Here is a 20623-nt window from a genome sequence, read left to right as displayed (position 1 = left end):
AATGATGACAGATTTTTTGGGGTGAACTGTCTCTTTACGTGATGTATAATGTGCATGGTGAGCATTCACAAATCGTTATCTCATTTTTGACGGAGATGATTTTTTAGAGGGTTTTGCATCTAAACTCATTCAGTTATTCAGTTATCGAATGTGTGATGAGTGATGCATTACCCTATCAAACCAGCAGGGGGTGTGATTCACATGACCCTCCCATGACCAATGTAAAGCTTCATGCATCACAGTGAATTAATGGGTTGAATTCACACTCCATATTTTAATGGGCGAGCAGAAGAAATAGGATGAGACTCACTGTCCCCAAAACTTTCAATTTAGAATATCTAGCTTCAGAGACAGACACAAACCCATTGAGAACTTAACAGGTCACAAAACAGTGACATGCGTTTGTCTAAATGTTAAGAATATCAATGACGATCTGACAGAATACCGTGTGTTTTACTTGAAGCACAAGGCATTTGAACACTCACTATTTGGTGGAGTCTGACAGCTGGTACTCTCTGCGTCTGTCGTAAGCCTCCTGAATGCCCGGATCTGACCACAGCATCTTTATGGCACTGACGTAGGGCTGTTCGAACGACATCACCTTCTCAATGTCAACCTCCTTCACCAACATAGCGTTCGCCTGCCATTCAGGGTAAAGCGACAGTTTAAGACAAAAGGAACAGGAACATACTGACACATGAAAGTATACCTAAAGTACAAGTTTAACAAAGCAGGATGCTTGACATATGAATTATGTGTAAAGAAAACACGTCAAAGTATAACATGTATTTACATACAGCATGCATTTTTATGTGTGAATGAGGCGAGTTAAGAGCGCTGTTGAATAAATTTACACTACGAGAGTCATTCACACACAAATGCTTGAGCTGAATGACACATCTGCCTGTTATTTAGTTTTCTCAGAAACATGTTATATGTGACAAAATGATGTAAACAATTTTAATCTAGAAAATAAACAACGTCTTTTCTAGTCAAACACATTTTAATATACACAGTTCACCCAAAAATGAAATATGAAATATTTGGAAGAATGCCTGAAACCAAACAGTTCTTGACCACCATTGACTCCCACAGTAGGAAAATACTTTTGTATTGTTGTATTCTACAAATAAATTGTAGGAAAGCAAACCGTTCTGAGGCACTTTTGACTCGTAACTGTTTGGTTAAAAGCATTCTTCCAAATATTTCTCTGTGTTCATCGGATAAAAAGAAAATCTTGAGGGTGAATAAATCACGACAGAATTTTTATTTTTAGATGATCTGTCCCTAAATCCGAAGTCTGCAAATAATTGAATCTAGAATTTTATCTGCATTCATGTTGTTTCTCAAATAGACTAGAAAACTGAAACCATAGACCAAAAAATAAAACCACCACATTCAGGGTATTCAACCTGTCAATTCATAAATCAAATCAATCAAAATGAAGTACCATACTGTATTACAGCAGACAAATGTATTAAATAGACAATAAAAAGGTAGATTTATATTCTGCTTCATATATTTGTAGGTAGTAGACTCAAGGAAGTTTTTTAAGTTGTGTTAGTAGGGCTGTCCCAATTATAATTAATCGTCTCGTCACAATTATTTCAGACAACCGCAATTATTGTAAATCCTTAGAAAACAAGGCTAATCTGATGATTTTACACCCACTGCTCTTGATCTGCACTCACTGTTACATTCAAATAACATTTCTCCAACATTTGAATTTTTGTGTTAGTTTTGTATTTTTTTTGTTTCCAGACCTGCTGAACCTACACAGCAAGACCCTCATATTTTCGTGCTCAAGACAGTCTTCTCTGTTAAGGTCACTCTATAGTAAATAATACAAGTTATTTCTCAAATATATATTTTCTTCATTAAAAATAATAATTGTCATTAATAGTTATATTGTCAAAGTCTTAAAACAGATAATTAATTCGGCATAATCGCAATTTTTTGAAAGACGATTAATCGTCCACCAAATTTCATAATCATGACAGCCCTGCATGTTTTAGGTGTGGTTCACTTTAAAATTTTAACAATCAGAATACATTCAACTGATTCGTCACAATCTAAATACTCAAGCGTTTTCACCTTGTTCTGTTCATACTTGTATCCGATCTTCAGGGTCTCTGTGGCACGGATCATGGACTGCATGGAGGTGTAGATGTTCTGATACACCAGCTTGGTGAAACCGCGCTTGTCCTCATCCGTGTATCCGGTGCCGTGGATGATGCGCATCTGTTTGATGAACGTGCTCTTGCCGCTCTCACCCGTGCCTGGGACAGAAAGATCAAAGGTGAGGACGCCTGGATCAAGAGCACAGATAGACAACTGGATGACGACATGCTCTTGTGTCGCTCCTGTGTGCGAATGAGTTTTATTACAACTACACAAAGGTGCTGAATCGCTGGAATTCCACCATCTGCATGTGTGATTCATTGTGGGCGCTATAATATAATACAATAAATAATCTCAGGATCCATTGGAGAAAAAATGAGAAATACATGCAATTTGTATTTTATCATCCTTGCCCTTGAAAAACTCGATGCCCCTGTGTAGCTATATTGTTGCTAAGGTGCACTGGATGGTAACTATGGTATTGCTTCTCATGGTCCCAAGCACTGATCTACATAAATGACTGGATTGCTCATGACGTCATTTCTCTGAAGCTACCGCCATGTTGGTATACCCAAACGTTCTTTAAATTAATAATTAACATACCAGTCCCTGTTTTTATATGTATAAAGTCTCACAGTGCATTCTTACAATGCAACACTGTGATTTATTTTTGCCAGATTGAAGTAGTAATGTCACACATTTTTCAACAAATATATAAATATATATGTATAAATATATATATATACAAATATGTGTCACGAGCATCAGGGACTTTAAAGAAACTCCAGCTATTAAAAACAATCAAAGGACAGAAAATAAAATATATTTATTAGTGTACGTCTGTTTTATACCACAGTTTAGATTGAAGTCTTTTTAATTTGAATAAACAATGCTAGCATTCAGTAAATCATTATTAGGAATCATATATCAATAAAGAGACGCACAGAATGTTTCTGGTGAACGACTCTAGCAATTTCCGTCAGTCAAACTAACCCACAATCCTCACAAGCGAAAGCTTCCTGAGTCTGTATACTTTACACATGATTAAAAGCTCTCTCGCTCCATCGTTACATAACACTCCAGTCTGTGACCAGCTGAGTGAGAGTATTTCAAAGGACGACCGATACTTCAGAATGAGAGGAGCCCTTCATCACCCCAGCGGTCAATCGATCTGCAAATGGACACATGCATGTCTGTTCTTGTGTTTCTGTTTAACCAACCAACCAACAAATAAAGCTTTATCGGTTCTTTCTGGTTATCTTCTTAAAATTCTAGTAATGTTTGTGTGTACAAAACTCGTTACCACAAAACAGTGTTTAAAGTGGTTTTAGTGTGTTTCTATAGGGTTGCTAAGGTGGGCGGATACTTGCTGTATTTGCAAAAGTCTCTATGATATTATGGTGTCTTGTTATGGCTTGTGAACCTTTTCACTGTTAGTTGATGTATTGTTCTTGCAATTATCTCATTTATAGGTCCAGTGTACAAAATCTAGCGGTGAGGTTTGGAATTACATCCATTGGCTCACATAGCAGGTCACATAGCTGTTTTACTTGACCACTTAAGCCATACCATCCCATATTAGTGACCGTTTAAACTGCCATAAACGGGTTTCATTCGCAAACACACAGCCAATACGTTTTTAAACGTATTATTTGTTTATTAATGTAACACCTGATGGTAGTCCAAACCATTGCAGTCTATCTGTCCTTCCGGTTTTCTTCCCACCCCATTCAACATGCCGTGAAATCAGTCTATAGCTCATTCTGAGGAAATAAAAACGTAACGCTTCATTATGTTAGGACTTTATACACCTCTGAACACATAGTTATGTATATTGCATTCAATAGCCTCCAAAACAATACACATTGGACCTCTAAAGTTTCGCAAAAGTAAAAATGTGGTAAGAGTAAATAATGAAGAATGTTGTCTGACAAAATCTGCGATTTCGTAAAAGCTCGCCATCATCATGCAATGACACTTCATATCTACAAACAACAAAAAATGAAATTTAGCTCTTTATTCTCAAACTAGTTTTTATTACCGTTTCATGAGGAATTTCATTTCCTATTAAGGCAAAAACAAACATGTTTATTTAAAAAACCCTGCCAATCTGAATCATTTGCATATAAAAAATGAATTATTCGAAATTCATTAAGTCGGCTTACTCATCTTTACATTTTCACAAATAAATATGTCAAGTTTTACTGTTTAAAGCTTTAATATTCCTGAAGAGAAACTAAACGTTTGATTGTTTTGGTTTTCTCTGTGGGTTCATACAAATTCAGATCACTATTAAATATGGTCACTGATCCGAAATCTCAAGCTACAAAAGGATCCAGTAATCAGGTCTTGTACTTTTAATGGTTTTCTATGCAAGTCGACACTCAATACAAATACATTTCATACAGTTTTGTTTCCCATACAACCAAGAAGTATCCCGAGGGCTGAATGGCAATGTGAAAAGGGGATTTTCCCGATCACGAAAACATCTTTTCCAAATATAGTGATGCATTAATGCCAAAAGACTTCTGGCTTATGACAGGAAGTTCATCAAAATAAAAACAAGATCCAAGTCTGTTTGGCGAAATATCTATCTTGACTATCTTGTTGTTTTGTTTTCATTGAGCAATTCTATTGTAAATTAAGATCACACTATCTCAATTGTTTCATCTTCATCTGTTTTAAGCTCTTACAGTACATTCACAAACGGCTCATTTTGTTTAGTTACATAATAAATAATATTGCTTCAGGATACATAAAGAATGATATTCCTCTCTCCCTTTACTACCCATAACTCTGACTCAAAACATTGGGATGGAGAGTTGTGTTGATAAAAAAGCAACACACACATTTGCCATTATTACACCAATCCTCTTCCTCAACAAGGACTGTAATGTGCATCACACACTGAAAGTAAATATTTACATTACTCAGATTAAAAAACATGTATGTTCACTTACTGACAATGCTTTTGGTTGCTGTAGCAACAAAGCCCCTCCTCACAGTTTGTTTACAGAGAGAACAATAAATATGAATGTAGTTTCCATTACAGAAATGCTGCGTAGCAATACTGTACACTACTGTACGTACTGAGCACTCCAAAATAACACACATGTTTTGGATTTTTCATTGACTACATAATTATTTCCATATTTATTTGTAATAATAATTTGTTATTTACATTATATTATTTAGTTTGGGATGTTTATAAAAAAGAATATGGCATGCATTTGCTTTACAGAAAGTTATAAAACATTTCAAATCTTCCAAGTAAAATCTATGAAATCGACAGGATCTTTGACATAATCGTGCAGCCCTACTGCAAACGGTTGTCTTTGTTATCATTTCTGTTTGAAAAATAAAATTGATAGTTACTTTACGCACTTATCTTTTTTATTAAAGGTAAAATTTTCCATATTGAAGAAGGCAATAGCCGAAACGTCTGTGTAATTCTGTCTCCAATAATGAAATAAAATTTGAATATGCTTGTATCTCTTGAGTGGGAATCACTTTGTAAAAAGAGGAATTTACCAAAAACAATTAAAGTAAGAACAAGTGCACAAGCAATGTTTCCCACAAAACAGCTAAAATCTAAAACTATTATTATAAGCAAAGTCCGTATATGAACGTCCTGTCACTCGGCAGCCATGTTTGCAAGGCCTTGCAGCAGCTATTTACGGCACAGTAAGTACAATCTACTTGGAGGGGAAAACAGACGTTTCTAAAATTGCTAGCGATTCTTTTTAAACAGCATATTTCAGATCAATAATTAAACATGATAGTAATCGTATCAAAACTTTGTTTTGCTAAGCTTAAATTGTGCTAAAATTCACCTGTTTCGATGTCTCCTCATCTACTGCACCTGCGCACAGACTGGCATTCGCCTCACGAGAGCCCCGCCCCAGAGAAGTCAGTCTTTATAGATTGACGATTGGCTTTTTTACTGGAAGGTGGGACTTCCTTTGCTAGAGCGGCCATATTGAGCGTTGGATTCCTCGCCATTTCTTGCAACAGTAGTGGCGCATCTTGATCATGTAAGTATCTTTGTTATAAGCTTACATTTTCAATGCACTCGCACAATAACTGACTTTTGTTTAACCCAAAAAATATATTGATTGCAACTTTAAGGATGCAGATGTTACATTTTTTTTGGTTTAATTTAAACCATGAATAAACTACACAGTTATTGTGCATTAAACACACTAATTCATGAAGCAGAGCAAAAGGATCTTTGTGCAAACTCTTCACAGACTGATTTAAAGCAACAGAATCATTCAAAAGATTGGATTTATCTCTCGTGACCCTGTCACAAGATCACAGAGCCGTCCAATCGCCTGCTGTTATCTGTGTCTTCTGCTTTCTCTCTCTTTGCTTTCTTTAAGAGTACAGGCAGTTACTTTATTCTCTTAAATCAGCTCCTCTGAACAGCCGGACCTCCTCCACGGCATGCACGAGGGATATTCATAACTCCAATGTTTCTCTATTCTATTTTTTGAAGCGACCTAGAAATAAGGGGGCAGCTATAACCGTCTCCAGTCGGTACAATGCAGGCCCGTGGTCACACTTCACATTTGATAAGAAATGTATGAGTTCATATTGAGATCTTCTCCATCAAATATCTTGACTTTTGACCTCAAAAAAATCCTACATTATACCAATGTTGGATCGAAGCTGGTCACCCCTTAACCAGGGAAAAGGCATTAATGAAACGTGGAACTGGGCTGTCAGCATCCCAAGACGATTGGTACGCGCTGGCCAATTTTCAGGCCCAGTAATAATTCCAAGAACAGTGGAAAGAGAAGAGCGGTTTGAGATGTAGGCTACGGCAGCACCTCGGGCTACAGCCCAGTGCGAGCGGCCCGTATAACACCTGAGACGCAGGCGGCAGCTGAGGGTGCGAGCCAGAAAAGTCACTATAATCTAGGCTGCAAACGTCCCGAGACCGTGCCGTTATGAGCGGGGAGGAAAGAGGCCAACACACACACGGCTAACCCCACGTGGGCGAACCGAGCAGGGAAACCGTGCTGTTGCCATGGCGACAAGTCTAACCCCCATCATCAATCCTTGTATGTTCCTATAAAACAAGAGCACTTGTATGTTATCATCTCGCTGCAGTCAAGCCCAGAGGATTCTGGGAAGAGAAGGATAAAGAGAGAAAGAGAGAGAGAGGAGCGTTCTAGGGTCACCAAAACAAACTTGGGTTTTTAAGAAAATCCCACCACCTGACACACGCATACTCACGACTTCTCCAGATGTTTGACTGACCCTATTGTCAACCCAGGTTTGAATCACTAAAGACCGCGATGGGGAAGTGACATGACTGATCATCGACAGCATGCAAATTTGACAGATAGTGCATTTGCAGGCTGCGGTAAACCACACTAAACAGTTTGAGGTCAGCGTATCAACCGCACAATTAGCATGTGTTGCCGAGATTACCTGAGGCTTACATGAATCGAACAGGAAGAACCTGGTCATGCTTCACAATTTTTTTTATGTGAGTTTTTGCATAAACTGGAAGCACTTGAATAGCACCCGTTAGGGGTGGGCGATATAGCCAAAATCTTCAATCGCGATAAAAGGAATTTTATATCGCTAGTTTATACTAGTTTATTTAAGGAAAATCTAATAAAAAATTGACATTCTCTTTACTGTGAGTTAGTATGTTTAATGTTCTTTACTTACTTGAGTTAGTTTCTAATATAAAGTGTCTTAAGTCTGTTCCAGCACTCAACCGATTCACAAGGACGGGACAGGCGTATTTTTGGTTTAAGCTTATCTATTCTTTTATTGAAGCTATGTTTAAGATCATTCTGCATTATTTTATTCAATAACTTTATTTAACCTCAATATATTTGATTAAAAAGTGGTTCCTTGTTGATATCCGAACATTATTTCTTATCCGAACAATATTATTTCTTAAATGCTCTAGCAGCAGTTATATAATTATTTGCAGCGGGAGCACAAATCCGAACATGTACAATTAATAAAAGCTCATCATGCCTGTATTATGAAACTGGGTGTCAAACAGAAATTCAGACTCCGAGCATCCGTAATATATAACATCCATTAACACTTTTAGTCCACAAACATAACAAATCAGAAAATATGAATGTATTCCCAATTGTTTACGTCAGACTTCTTGTACAGGAATCATCTGTGATCATTGTTTTAAAGAAATATCCATGAAGCGCATTGCATTGTTCATCCGGTAAAGCTGTGAACCTTATCGAGTAAAATGAGCTCACATACACATGACTCATATTTGACAAGCACACGGTGGTTTTATTTCACAGCCATGTTGCTAATTTGTCACTTTGTGTGCCTATGTCTCACTTTCTATAACCAAACCAGTACCACACCACCTCATCATTTGCTTTTCACAGGAAAGAGAACACGCTGCAGCTGCACACAGCTATATGCATTGTCAAAGTGAATGGCAGTATGTGTAGTTACGTAACGTGCAACGTCATGTGATCTCTACCGCGATAGAGACGATAGTCCAAAATCGGTTGACAAATTTCTATCGGTTAATCGTGTCTACAGGTATATCGTCCACCCCTATACTAAGCGATCTCCAAACAGCCAAAATGTACCCTGACTCCTCAACAAGTGTTGAAACCATTCAAACTTTTCAGTCTGTCAATAGAGTATAGATTACGTTCCAGATTTAAGATTTAAACAAATCAACATCAGTGCTGCATATAATGTCAAAAACAAGAGACAACCTGTGCAGACTAACCTGGAAATATACCTGATAAAACACAAGGACTGGCAAACCTCCAGCGCTTCAACACATACAGAGAACAAGTTCTACAGGATTCTAAACTTTCACCCTAAACTGAGACATTTTTGACAGGGTGCGACCCAAAATCTGGAGATGAGTTATTTGATACCAAAATGACATTGATTTGGAAGATTCAACCCACCCAGACTCCACCAAATAAGTACCAACAAAGGTTTGTGACCCATGTTAAATGAATGGTTCACCAAAAAAGAAATATCACAACCCCTGTGTTATTCTTGAAAAACACACACACAAAATGAGATATTAAAGAAACAACGAAACTGAGATATTTAATATAAGAGAGGAAACAGATCAGATAAAAGGGTTATCATCTTGTTAATCATCTTTCAATTGTTTGTTAAGCACGTAAGACTGTTAATTTTTTTTTTATGAATTTGAGATGGATAGTCATTTCAGGGCGATTTTAACTGAAGATTATGAGGCTACGTGAATTTTTAAAAGGAAATGATTCACATTGATAAGCTGTTTACTATAAACGCTGCAATATTTCATGAAAAAATAATACTATTTTTATTTCACTGGGACTTTAAGTAGAAAATAATGTCAGAATTTTCATTTTTGGGTTAATTATTTCTTAACATCTGCACCTTGCAAATTTCTAGTTTCACTTATTTTGAAGCATTTCAGCATGTGTGAAGTCTATAGTTACTGGCACAGCACCACCTGCAAACATAAACGCCATAAAGAACCTTGTTTTAAGATGTTTTAAGATGCAAATTTTAACCCACAAACATTAAAGCAAAGTCGTGCTAGCAACACAAAAATTGTGGGTTTGATTCCCGGGTTAAACAAATACGGATAAGAAAAAACAAAACTTTGTACTGTGCTGTTCTTTGTACTGACTTAAACCATGGCCAGCCAAATGCATAAAAATGTAAAAGAGTTCATTTACAGACACTCTGTCTGACACATATTGCCTTGACTTGTACAATCCCATAAATCAACCAAAATTCGCAAAGCCTTCTAAAAACACTCGGGAGGCCAAAAGGTGTCAGTGCAACTTGTGTAATCCCTCTTCAATGTATACAATCCCAGCTGCGCTCATGTCAGGCCGACAGAGTTCACACACAAATGTCTGGACTGCTTTTAAAAGGCTATTAATGCAACTAAAGGCTCCACTTCATTGCTTCTATGAGGTTCTCATTTTGTAGCTGTCTGTCATATCTCAGAAGTATGCAGTTCATCACACTGTTCGCCTTGTTTTGTAGTTAACGCTGCCGTCTGAATGGAATGCAATGCTAATGAATGAAGAGCTTTGCCTCCTGTTCTATAGCCGCTGCCTTTGAGTGAAAAACAGAGATGCCACACGCCTCAGCGCAACTACAGGAAAACAGGAAATGCTGCAGGGACTGAGCCAATAACAATGAATACAGTATTTCTTGCTTCTTTTTTTAAAGAAGGCCACCAACTAACAGTCAAATAAACTGCAATACACAAACACTGCACGTTCTAAAGAAACACAAATGATTACACAATGTAACAAAGTTGTTTTGTTTTAATTTGTAATGTTTCTTAATTAAATTTAACATGCTGAAATCGAAAATCCCATATTTTTTTATTACCATCGACTGTACTGACAAAAAAAATATTTACACACAATTACACATTTCTGTTGTATAACTCGTCCGCAGAAATTACTAGTGGCATAACTAGTTACTAGTGGTAGTGGCATAACACTGAGCGAAAACAACAGTTTAAGATCACAGTTAATGAACATGAGTCGTCCTGTCCAAAACTTCAGAAGTATACATATGATCGTTTTTTTCTTTTGACTAATATTGCCCCAGATGTAAGTCACCCACCATCACTTCATCCCACTATCCCTGTGCTACAGACATTTCTAGAATTTTCTGACAGTGACTATTGGAAAATACTTTTTTTAAATATCAGAACATTTTTACAGTTTTTTTATTATATCATAATTAATGACATAAGCTCAAAATGTACTTAGCTAAGTATATGCAATAAAACATTGATGCTACATGAAACTTAATATTACCACAACAATTAGCACCACAGAACTGTACAAGAACTTTAGTGATGATATAATGACACATTTAATTAAAGAACTTTGTATCTCCATCCACTTTTTGGCCTCATATGACAGTACAAATAGATTCTTAGGTGTGCTGATGTTTAAAGGGATAGATCACCAAAAAAATAAAAATTCTTTCTTTCTCTTATCAATTCTCCTTTAGAACACAAAAGAAGATATTTGGATGAATGTCGTTAACCAAACAAACATTGGCCACAATTGACCTCCATTATACGAACACAAAACCCCTGAGAGATTTTCAAAATATCGTCTGTATTCCACAGAAGAAAAAAATATATAGTTTTTAAATGATACGAGGTTGAATAAATGATGACAAAATTTGTATTTTTGGGTAGAGTCTGTCTCTCTTTATTGTCCCTTGCTGCAACAGTAAAAGAAAAAATCTACTTTGGTATGAGGGAACCGAAAGTGCTAAACCGCTAACTTGTTTCCGAATATCATCCTACACAACCACGTTGTGACTGCCTTACGGCAATGATGTTAAAGCTCTGCATTACACTGCTTTATAAAGTTTGGGGTGTGAGCTTGCGTACTGTCTAGCATCTGCTAAGAGCAGTGTGAGTAGGTGTTGGTGAGTTTGAAATCGAACGCTTGCCATCACAGAGATGGTGAGAAGCATATATCCTCGTGCACTAACAGCTCTTTCTGTCATCTCTTCTTCCCTTCAGTGCGCTGCTTTTTCTACGGCCTACTTTGTGAGGAAATTGATCTTTAAATGTGTCGAGGATAAGAAACAGAAAAAGCTTACGTGCGCAAGGTAGTCGACAGAAAGGGCCATTCGAGGTTCGCGACGTATAACACGGTTACCGTACAGAGCGATTTTTCCGGCCATGTCACTTTCGAATAGAAAAAACAAAAGCAAAATTCATGGAATTACAAAAAAAAGAGCAAAACAGAATGATACAAGAGTTTCAGTTCTGTATCCCAGTACCTGTTGTATAAATACTGCCACAGGGTGAGCTATAGACAAAGACACATTTTCCAACATTGAGGAATTTCATAAAGGTCGTCAGAGAATGCATCTCTCAGACCACCTGGTTCCGTTCGTCTCCGGCCACTGTTTGTGGCGGCATGTGCGATTCAGAAAACAACGCTCTCTACAGGGTGGTTAAGATGGGGGGGTGGGTGCAAAATTCTGATAGTCTTGTACACAAATGAAAATGAGGAAAATGCAGAAAGCAAGACAAAAGCTAACATGAACGCAATAAATTGTGGCATAGATGCGAATCTTCGGGAACCAATTCTTAGCACCATAGCATGATCCTCAGTTCTGTGATTAACTCTGTCTATCAGCTCTCTTAACATGGATAGGAGTGACAGGAAGGCACCCTCCAGCTCCAGACAGAGCTGTCATGACGGCCTGTCACAGAGGCACAGTCATGACCATATTGCCTTATTTGATCATGACGGATGTCGTAGGCTAGCAGCACGTTCATATTTCCATTATGCTCTAAAGCACAGGCGGTCCAAGAGTTTCGTCACCTGCTAGGTAAAAGTCTGAAGTCCAAATCCTTTTGTTTGCGTTGCCTGTGGAAACCACTATTAAGCCTTGTTTGGCAAAAGCAGGACAATGGAATTATGTGACTGATCTGTGAACAGCTTTACTGTATGTAAATTTGAGCTGGGAATGGTGGGACTGATCCTAGCGCACTACTAAAAGCTACTTCCTACAGAAGTTTGTGAAAAACTAGACTGTTTTGTCTTTGAAGCATCGCAATTAAAAGTGAAAGTGTGTAAAAGACGTCTTGTAACATTGTGCGGCTATCAAAACCAAAGTTCAATGTTCAAAGCCAAGAAAAAGCACTCTGAAATAACTACAGCCAAAGTTTACGTACTGTAAACAACGCAACTACATGAAATCACAAGACCGTTTCACAGTCGTAATGTAAATTCAATTTGCTTGTTGTGTGACAATGGCACAATGAAAAAATTAGACCTACAATTGAAAGAGTTTCGAAACCAAAGCGGTAACATTTTAATAAATTGGGTTTACATTTGAAACTGGGTAAAATATCACTGGAACACTCCAAATACAAACGTAAAAAGTTTCATTCTGAGATTATTTGCAATAACACCATGAGTTCTATGTTTTAAATTTTTCATAACTACTCTGCACATACATTTTCTGTTTCAGCTACTTTTTATAAAGAAAATAAATTGTGAAATATATATACATTTTACGGAATTAAAATGTTCAAGGTTGAAGCCACAAAAGCATTTGCCTTTAATGTGCATAAAATTAATGTGTATAATATAACATCGTGCATCGCTGATGGGTGACAGACATGAAGATGTTGAGCCGGCATCGTGATTTCAACAAATGTTTCACTTTCGTCAGGAGGCTCTCGCTGCTCTGTCCTGCAGGCTGAAAATCACGTCGTAAACAAATATGAACAAGGCTTAGGGACATATAAGCACTTTACAGATCAGACTGGTCTGACTTAACTGTGGAAGTCACGCTGTATAAAGAGGACAAGCAGTTTGCACAAACCGCCTGACTTAATAATTGTACAAAGACGTGTGCGTGTCTGCGAAGCTTCCGTTTTATTGCGCAGTTTGAATGGTAGAAGAAGATGCTTGTCTGCAAGTATAAGCATGAACTCTAAAGCTAATTAAAATAAAATATGATGTACAGCGGCAAACATAACTTTACAGAAGAATGAATTCTTTTTTACATGTGTTTATATATATATATTTATGAGGTTCTCCGATTGATCGGTCGCCGATCATAATCGGCCGATAATCACTTTGGGAAGTATGATCGGCGGTCTCTAAAAGGCCGATCCAGAAAAGCCGATCACATTATGCAAAATTTGCGAGAAATTTATTTTACGCGCTATGAAAATGGCTTCACCGGTCTGGCAATTTTCAAGTTGTGTGAAATAGACAATGCATTATCAATCTGAAACGTGTGTACTATGCGAATTCCACGATGCGCATATGCATCCATCACCCCCCCCGTCCCGTGCACGCATACACACAGGCACACTGTGGTGCCGTCTTTACAGAGTTTTGTACCTCATAAAATAGCGTCTTTTTGGATAAATCATAGCATTCAGTGAGTGGAAAATGCCTCTCACTGCGTTTTCTCTGTTCAGTGAGCGGCAGAAGCAGCACATATATGACCAAACCACAGCTTTCTGTACAAAACACCTTTTACAGGCACCTGTCATTGTTACTGATTGGACATAAGAACATAAACATTTGCTTGTAATTAGATTATTATTTTATGTCCGACAACAGAAACATTGAATAATAAATGAAAAGTCTAAGTCTAGCGCAACCTCTCCTCAGCTGTCAGTAACAGAGACATTTTTAAAAGCATCAACCCTACTGCAAGGACAGTAAGAAGCATAAAGAAATATCAGATTATCAGATAAAATAATGTAATAAATTTGCTTGGATCACGGCCACTTTATACTGTGGAAGACAAAGGGTTTCTGGCTCTCATTTCACATGCTGCTATGTTTTATGAAAATATGTGGTAACACTTTCCTTGAAGCATGTATGTTTGAAGTTAATGATTTGTCTTTTTCTCAGTTGGCAGGGTCACTAGAGACCAAATTTTACCACTTAAACATAGAAAAAGTCTGTTTTTCATGACATGACCCCTTTAAAGCATTGTAATGCACATCTTAATGCATTGTACTGTCTTATAGATAATTCTTATTACAGTTAATACATTATAACACTAATTCTCTACAACTACATATAATCCATTACAACACACATTATGAATAATAATAATGCATTTTACCCTTTAATAACTCTTTATAATGCATTATACATACATGCTTCAAGGAAAGTGTTACCAAATATGTTACTTACTAATATTCATTTGTTAATTCATGACACTTTCTCTTCTGGTAGTAAGAGAGCTTCAAATAGCTCCTGTAATCGGTATCGATATCGGCCAATACAGTTTTCAATGATCAAGATCAGTAATGTGCTCCAAATATCCTGATTGGAGCACCCCTAATAGAATATATATATATATAAATAAAATCGAATAGATAACGGAGCTTCAAAAAACATGCCATTAACATTCAAAGTGTCACCAGTAGAACATCTTTCAGTTGGGAAAGATCTTGTCCTAGACCCTTAAACCTGAACGAAAGACACAGCAGCACATTTTATGAATGGTTGTTGATTACACCACTAAGAAAAATTTTTGAAGTTTCTTAAATGAGCAATCAGAAGAGTGGTTACACTACAGCAGAGCGGTATCTCATAGTCATGAATGTCTATCTTTCAATAGAGTTCAGTTCCATATCAAACATCTAGGCCTTTGGGATTACACGATGATGTTACAGAACCAGTCAATTCAAGTATTTCAGTCAGGCTGGGCATTGCGTCTAGTAGGGATGCCACAATTTTCAATATAATATTGCACCGTTCGGTACGACCTCCACTGAGGTTCAATACGCGTATGTGAATTGCATTTTTCCGGTTTGCGTTTAAATATTTTTGTGCATTTAATTACTCTCTGAACTGGCTGTTTCCATATTTGCCTGTATGTCTTTGCGTAGAGATTGAACAACGCATACCCACGAGTATCTTATATCAAAGCACTAAAGCTAGGGACACTTGTGAGTCAAGCAGGAAAACGAGAATGCCTCCAACACAAGAAATAATTTGCTGTCGAGTAGATTATGGTGACAAATAGACGCGGGCTAGCCCATCGGAAAGCCTGTTTACCAAAGTAATAATGTCAGAATTTGGCAAATCAAGAACCTATCCATCTCTTTTACACTGCCTTGGCGAAAGCAGCACGTTCGTGTTGGTCACCCAGCACATTCAAGGAAAGCGTCTACAAAGTAGACATGCCAAAGACTGATAGACGAAAGTCGTGCCACTCAGCGCTCTTGTGGACAGCTATTTAAGTCATAGCAAGACAAAAGGCAGATATGAACGTTGGAATTCTTCCTATTTATTGCAATGGCAAAGGCGCATCTTGTTAATGTCTTATGAGCCGTAGTGTTTGCAGTGAAAAATGCGCATTGTGCCTTTAACGCAATCACAAGTTTGCAGTAGAGGTTGACTGATATGCGTTTTTCAGGGCCGATACCGATACAGATTATTTCCGTGTGAATTAGACCGATAACCGATATTTTGAACCGATATATACATGGTGTAAAAACATAAATTTATATAAAAATTAAGAACACAGGCTCTGAAACATTTGAAACATTTTTAATTCTGACTGAGAAATCTTAATCATAACACTTATATTAATAATAACAAAAGAAAGAAAGGAGCACCCAGCAGAATTCTGTGAACATTTGATCTGATGACTTAAACATTGCATACAATACTAGAACTATTCAATTAATCATTTTGCTCATTGGATTAACTAGCACAATTTGAATTTATATAATAAGTGTAAATAATTTAATTGCCTTCATAGCTTTATTGTGTATGTTGTTGAAAAGACCGCAAATGTTTTCATGAAGCTATAACATTAAAAGCATATTTTAGACACACTTAGTTAGTACATTGCCTATTCCTTGAGTGTATTGTCGGCAAGATGGGCATCTAATCACATCCATGTGTGTCTCTGAACATTTATGTGTATAAATAAGTTGCGAAAAACTGAAGATCGACCATTCAAGTTCTTTATGCTTTAAAATGGCTTGTATTTTTGAAATGGCGTAACTTAAAATGACATGCAAAACGCCAGCTCGATCAATTACAAGAAACGCGTGCAGTGTGCTGCTCGCTTACAGAGCAAAATCATTGTTATACTATGGATGTGAATTATATCTACATGATAATAATGCGTAAATCCTGCGGAACCTGCAGGAAACCCGGAAAGCTGCTCCGAAATTCAGGCACTAATTATATTGAAGAGTTTTGCATCTTTAGTGTAGTGGATTGTGATTTATTTCAACGTCTGATGCTGCCTTACCTCAGAGAGCATGAACCCGAAGAGAGCTTTTGGTGTGAGAGTAAAAAAAACTTTCTGTTCCGCAGCCTCCCGCTTTGATTGGCCGGACTCGTGACTTAGTCCCAACAAATCAGAGGGGCAGTGGGCGGGCATTACTCTAGGCAACAAACTAGAGCGTCGTGTTCCGACTGCTCTCACTAAATCTGGCTGCATCAGAGCCAATTACCGCATTTCAAAATTAAATGACTTTATCGGCAAATCGGCCTTGAAAATGACCGATATCGATTATCGGCTAAATCCTTAATATCGACGCCAATTCGATAATCAGTCGACCACTACTTTGCAGTATGTAATTTAAATACACTGATGCAGAAAACCTCTTCAAAAAGCTATTTATTGGCATGTTGATGAATGGTCAACAAAGAGCTGCTGTGAGCTGGCTGTCCAAATATATTTATATATACAGTTAAGATAGATAATTTCAAGAGTTTAAGAAAGCAAACAGTTCTGTGGCACCTATGACTACCATGGTATGCAGTTAAAGAAAAAGTATGTGAACCCTTTGGGCTTACTTGGATTTCTTCATAAATTGGTCATAAAATGTGTTCTGATCTTCATCTAAGTCACAACAATAGAGAAACAGAGTCTGCTTAAACTAATACCGCACAAACATTATACGTTTTCATGTTTTTATTGAACACAACATGTAAACATTCATAGTGCAGAGTGGAAAAAGTATGTGAAACCCTAGGCTAAGGACTTCTCCAAGAGCTAATTGGAGCCAGGAGTCTGCCAACCTGGGGTCCAATCAATGTGATGAGATTGGATGTGTTGATTAAAGCTGGCCTGTCCAATAAAAAACACACACCAGTTTTGAGTTTGCTGTTCTGAAGAAGCGTTGTCTGATGTGAACCATGCCTCGTACAAAAGAGCTCTCAGAAGACCTACGATCAAGAATTGTTGACTTACATAAAGCTGGAAAGGGCTACAAAAGTATATCTAAAAGCCTTGATGTCCATGTGTCCACGGTAAGACAGATTGTCTACAAATGGAGAAAGTTCAGCACTGTTGCTACACTCCCTAGGCGTGGTCGTCCTGTAAAGATGACTGCAAGAGCACAGCGCAGAATGCTCAATGAGGTGAAGAAGAATCCTAGAGTGTCAGCTAAACACTTACAGAAATCTCTGGCACATGCTAACATTTTTGTTGACAAATCTACAATAAGGAAAACATTAAACAAGAATGGACTTCATGGGAGGACACCACGGAGGAAGCCACTGCTGTCCAAAAAAACATTGCAGCACGTTTAAAGTTTGCAAAAGAGCACCTGGATGTTCCACAGCACTACTGGCAAAACATTCTGTGGACAGATGAAACCAAAATTGAGTTGTTTGGAAAGAACACACAACGCTATGTGAGGAGAACAAAAGGCACAGCACACCAACATCAAAACCTCATCCCAACTGTGAAATATGGTGGAGGGGGCATCATGGTTTGGGGCTGCTTTGCTGCCTCAGGCCCTGGACGGATTACTGTCATCGATGGAAAAATTAATTCCAAAGTTTATAAAGACATCTTGCAGGAAAACTTAAGACCATCTGTCCGCCAACTGAACCTTAACAGAGGATGGACGATGCAACAGGACAACGACCCAAAGCATAGAAGTAAATCAACAACAGAGTGGCTTCAACAGAAGAAAATACGCCTTCTGGAGTGGCCCAGTCAGAGTCCTGACCTCAACCCGATTGAGATGCTGTGGCATGACCTCAAGAGAGCGATTCACACCAGACATCCCAAGAATATTGCTGAACTGAAACACTTTTGTAAAGAGGAATGGTCCAAAATTTCTCCTGACCGTTGTGAAGGTCTGATCTGCAACTATAGGAAACGTTTGGTTGAGGTTATTGCTGCCAAAGGAGGGTCAACCAGTTATTAAACCCAAAGGTTCACATACTTTTTCCACTCTGCACTATGAATGTTTATATGTTGTGTTCAATAAAAACATGAAAACGTATAATGTTTGTGCGGTATTAGTTTAAGCAGACTGTGTTTCTCTATTGTTGTGACTTAGATGAAGATCAGAACACATTTTATGACCAATTTATGAAGAAATCCAAGTAAGCCCAAAGGGTTCACATACTTTTTCTTTAACTGCATACCATGGTAGTCATAGGTGCCACAGAACTGTTTGCTTTCTTAAACTCTTGAAATTATCTAATTTGAAAATAAAACATTTATGAACTTGACAATATCAAATAGGTACTTCTTGAACAAGACTTCGAAGTGATAACACAATCACATCATTAAATATTATATATTAATATTATATTAATTATATATTCTCAAGAGCCTAGACTGATTCACTGATATATAGCCCTATAAACATAATTTGTCATGACTAAACTAACCCAAGCTTCTACACAGAATGGTTGGATAACCCAAAGCAAACATGGTATCAGCACTGGAAGCCAATGTGTTCACAAAACCTTTAAAGGATTTGGCTAATCCAGACTATAGCTAAGGCTCAACTGGTGTCAGGCTGACAGCTTTAATTTATTTAAAATCGGCCATTAATAGGATGACCGAGCACCAACAACAAACCCCTTTTTTTCATACTTCCTTCGGTCATACTTCCTTTGCACTTATTAATTGTCTTACAGCGTTGAAGGTCAAATTCTAGGGCTGCAACTAACGATTATTTTAATAATCGATTAATCTGTAAATATTTTTTTCGATTAATCGATGAATCGGATAAAAACAAAAAACAAGAAAAGCATTCATTTCCAACCCTTTATTCAAAAACAGAACTAAAATCTTTAGAAACTGCACAAACATGTTTCTCCTTGAACATCCCTGAGCTGTTATAAATGAAAAAGCATAAGAAATTATGTCTTGTTTTCTGAAAAAACACCTCAAATTAAGTGATTGAATGCTTCAAGCAAAATTATCTGCCAATGGGGTACGAAAAATAATCTTAATGAGATATAATTTCAAACAGAAGTTTTAAGCATCACTTAATTTTCTTGTCTATTAATCTTGATTTAAGATTTTTTAGATATTTGGACTGGAAATTAGACAAAATTACTAAGTAATTTTTGCAGTGTAGCTATACATGACAACAGATTGATAAATGAATGGTCCAAAAAAGGCGAGTGAATAAAAACGTGTTTTTAGTCTTGATATGCAAAATGCAAAGTAACCACACCACCCCTGCTTTACTACTGTTATTAACGAGCTAACGCTAACTTGTCAAGCTGGATAACGAGTAAACACCAGCACCGGGGACATCACGTTCTACACTTCAAAACGGAACAAAAGTAGGATTCTGTAGTGACTTAACCTGCTGTTGAACTCCTCATCAAAGACTCAAACTTGTTTGCGTTTCAGGTGCTGGATCATTGCCGCGGTGCTCCCGTGTCATGTCGCTTTTGCATATTTTGTAGTTCATGCACTTTTTCTGTTTATTTAGTTTGAAATGCTCCCGCACCTTGGATGAGTTGGGTCGCGCGGATTTCTCTGACTCCGCCATGTATCTTCCTCGTTTTTTTTTATTTTTGATCCGCCCCGTCTATAACGCGGCAAACTCTGCTAGCATCAGTGCGCGAGAGAGACCGAGTGTTTTCGCTCCGCTCCGCTCTGCACTCAAATAAAGTTTTTTTTTAATAATCAAACGTCTCCGCGTCGCGCGACACAACAAATCGATTATCAAATTCGTTGACAACTTTTTTAGTAATCGATTTTTATCGATTTT

At 37.5% G+C, this 20623-nt stretch overlaps 1 protein-coding gene across 1 annotated transcript in view; it reads right to left on the bottom strand.

Moving 5' to 3' along the window:
• The window catches only part of gna11b (guanine nucleotide binding protein (G protein), alpha 11b (Gq class)), a 35270-nt gene that overhangs the window by 10613 nt on the left and 4034 nt on the right, over positions 1-20623 (bottom strand). The window contains exons 2-3 of the mRNA XM_056744201.1: positions 2095-2279; positions 486-640 (exon numbers count right to left, since the gene is read on the bottom strand). Of these exons, the coding sequence (XP_056600179.1) occupies positions 486-640; positions 2095-2279 (340 nt within the window). The remainder of the gene's footprint in view (positions 1-485; positions 641-2094; positions 2280-20623) is intronic.

Source organism: Triplophysa dalaica, chromosome 3 (genome assembly GCF_015846415.1).
Source record: "Triplophysa dalaica isolate WHDGS20190420 chromosome 3, ASM1584641v1, whole genome shotgun sequence".
NCBI lineage: Eukaryota > Metazoa > Chordata > Actinopteri > Cypriniformes > Nemacheilidae > Triplophysa > Triplophysa dalaica.
Note: the sequence above shows the minus strand (reverse complement) of the source record. Positions and strands in the feature narration are given on the sequence as shown.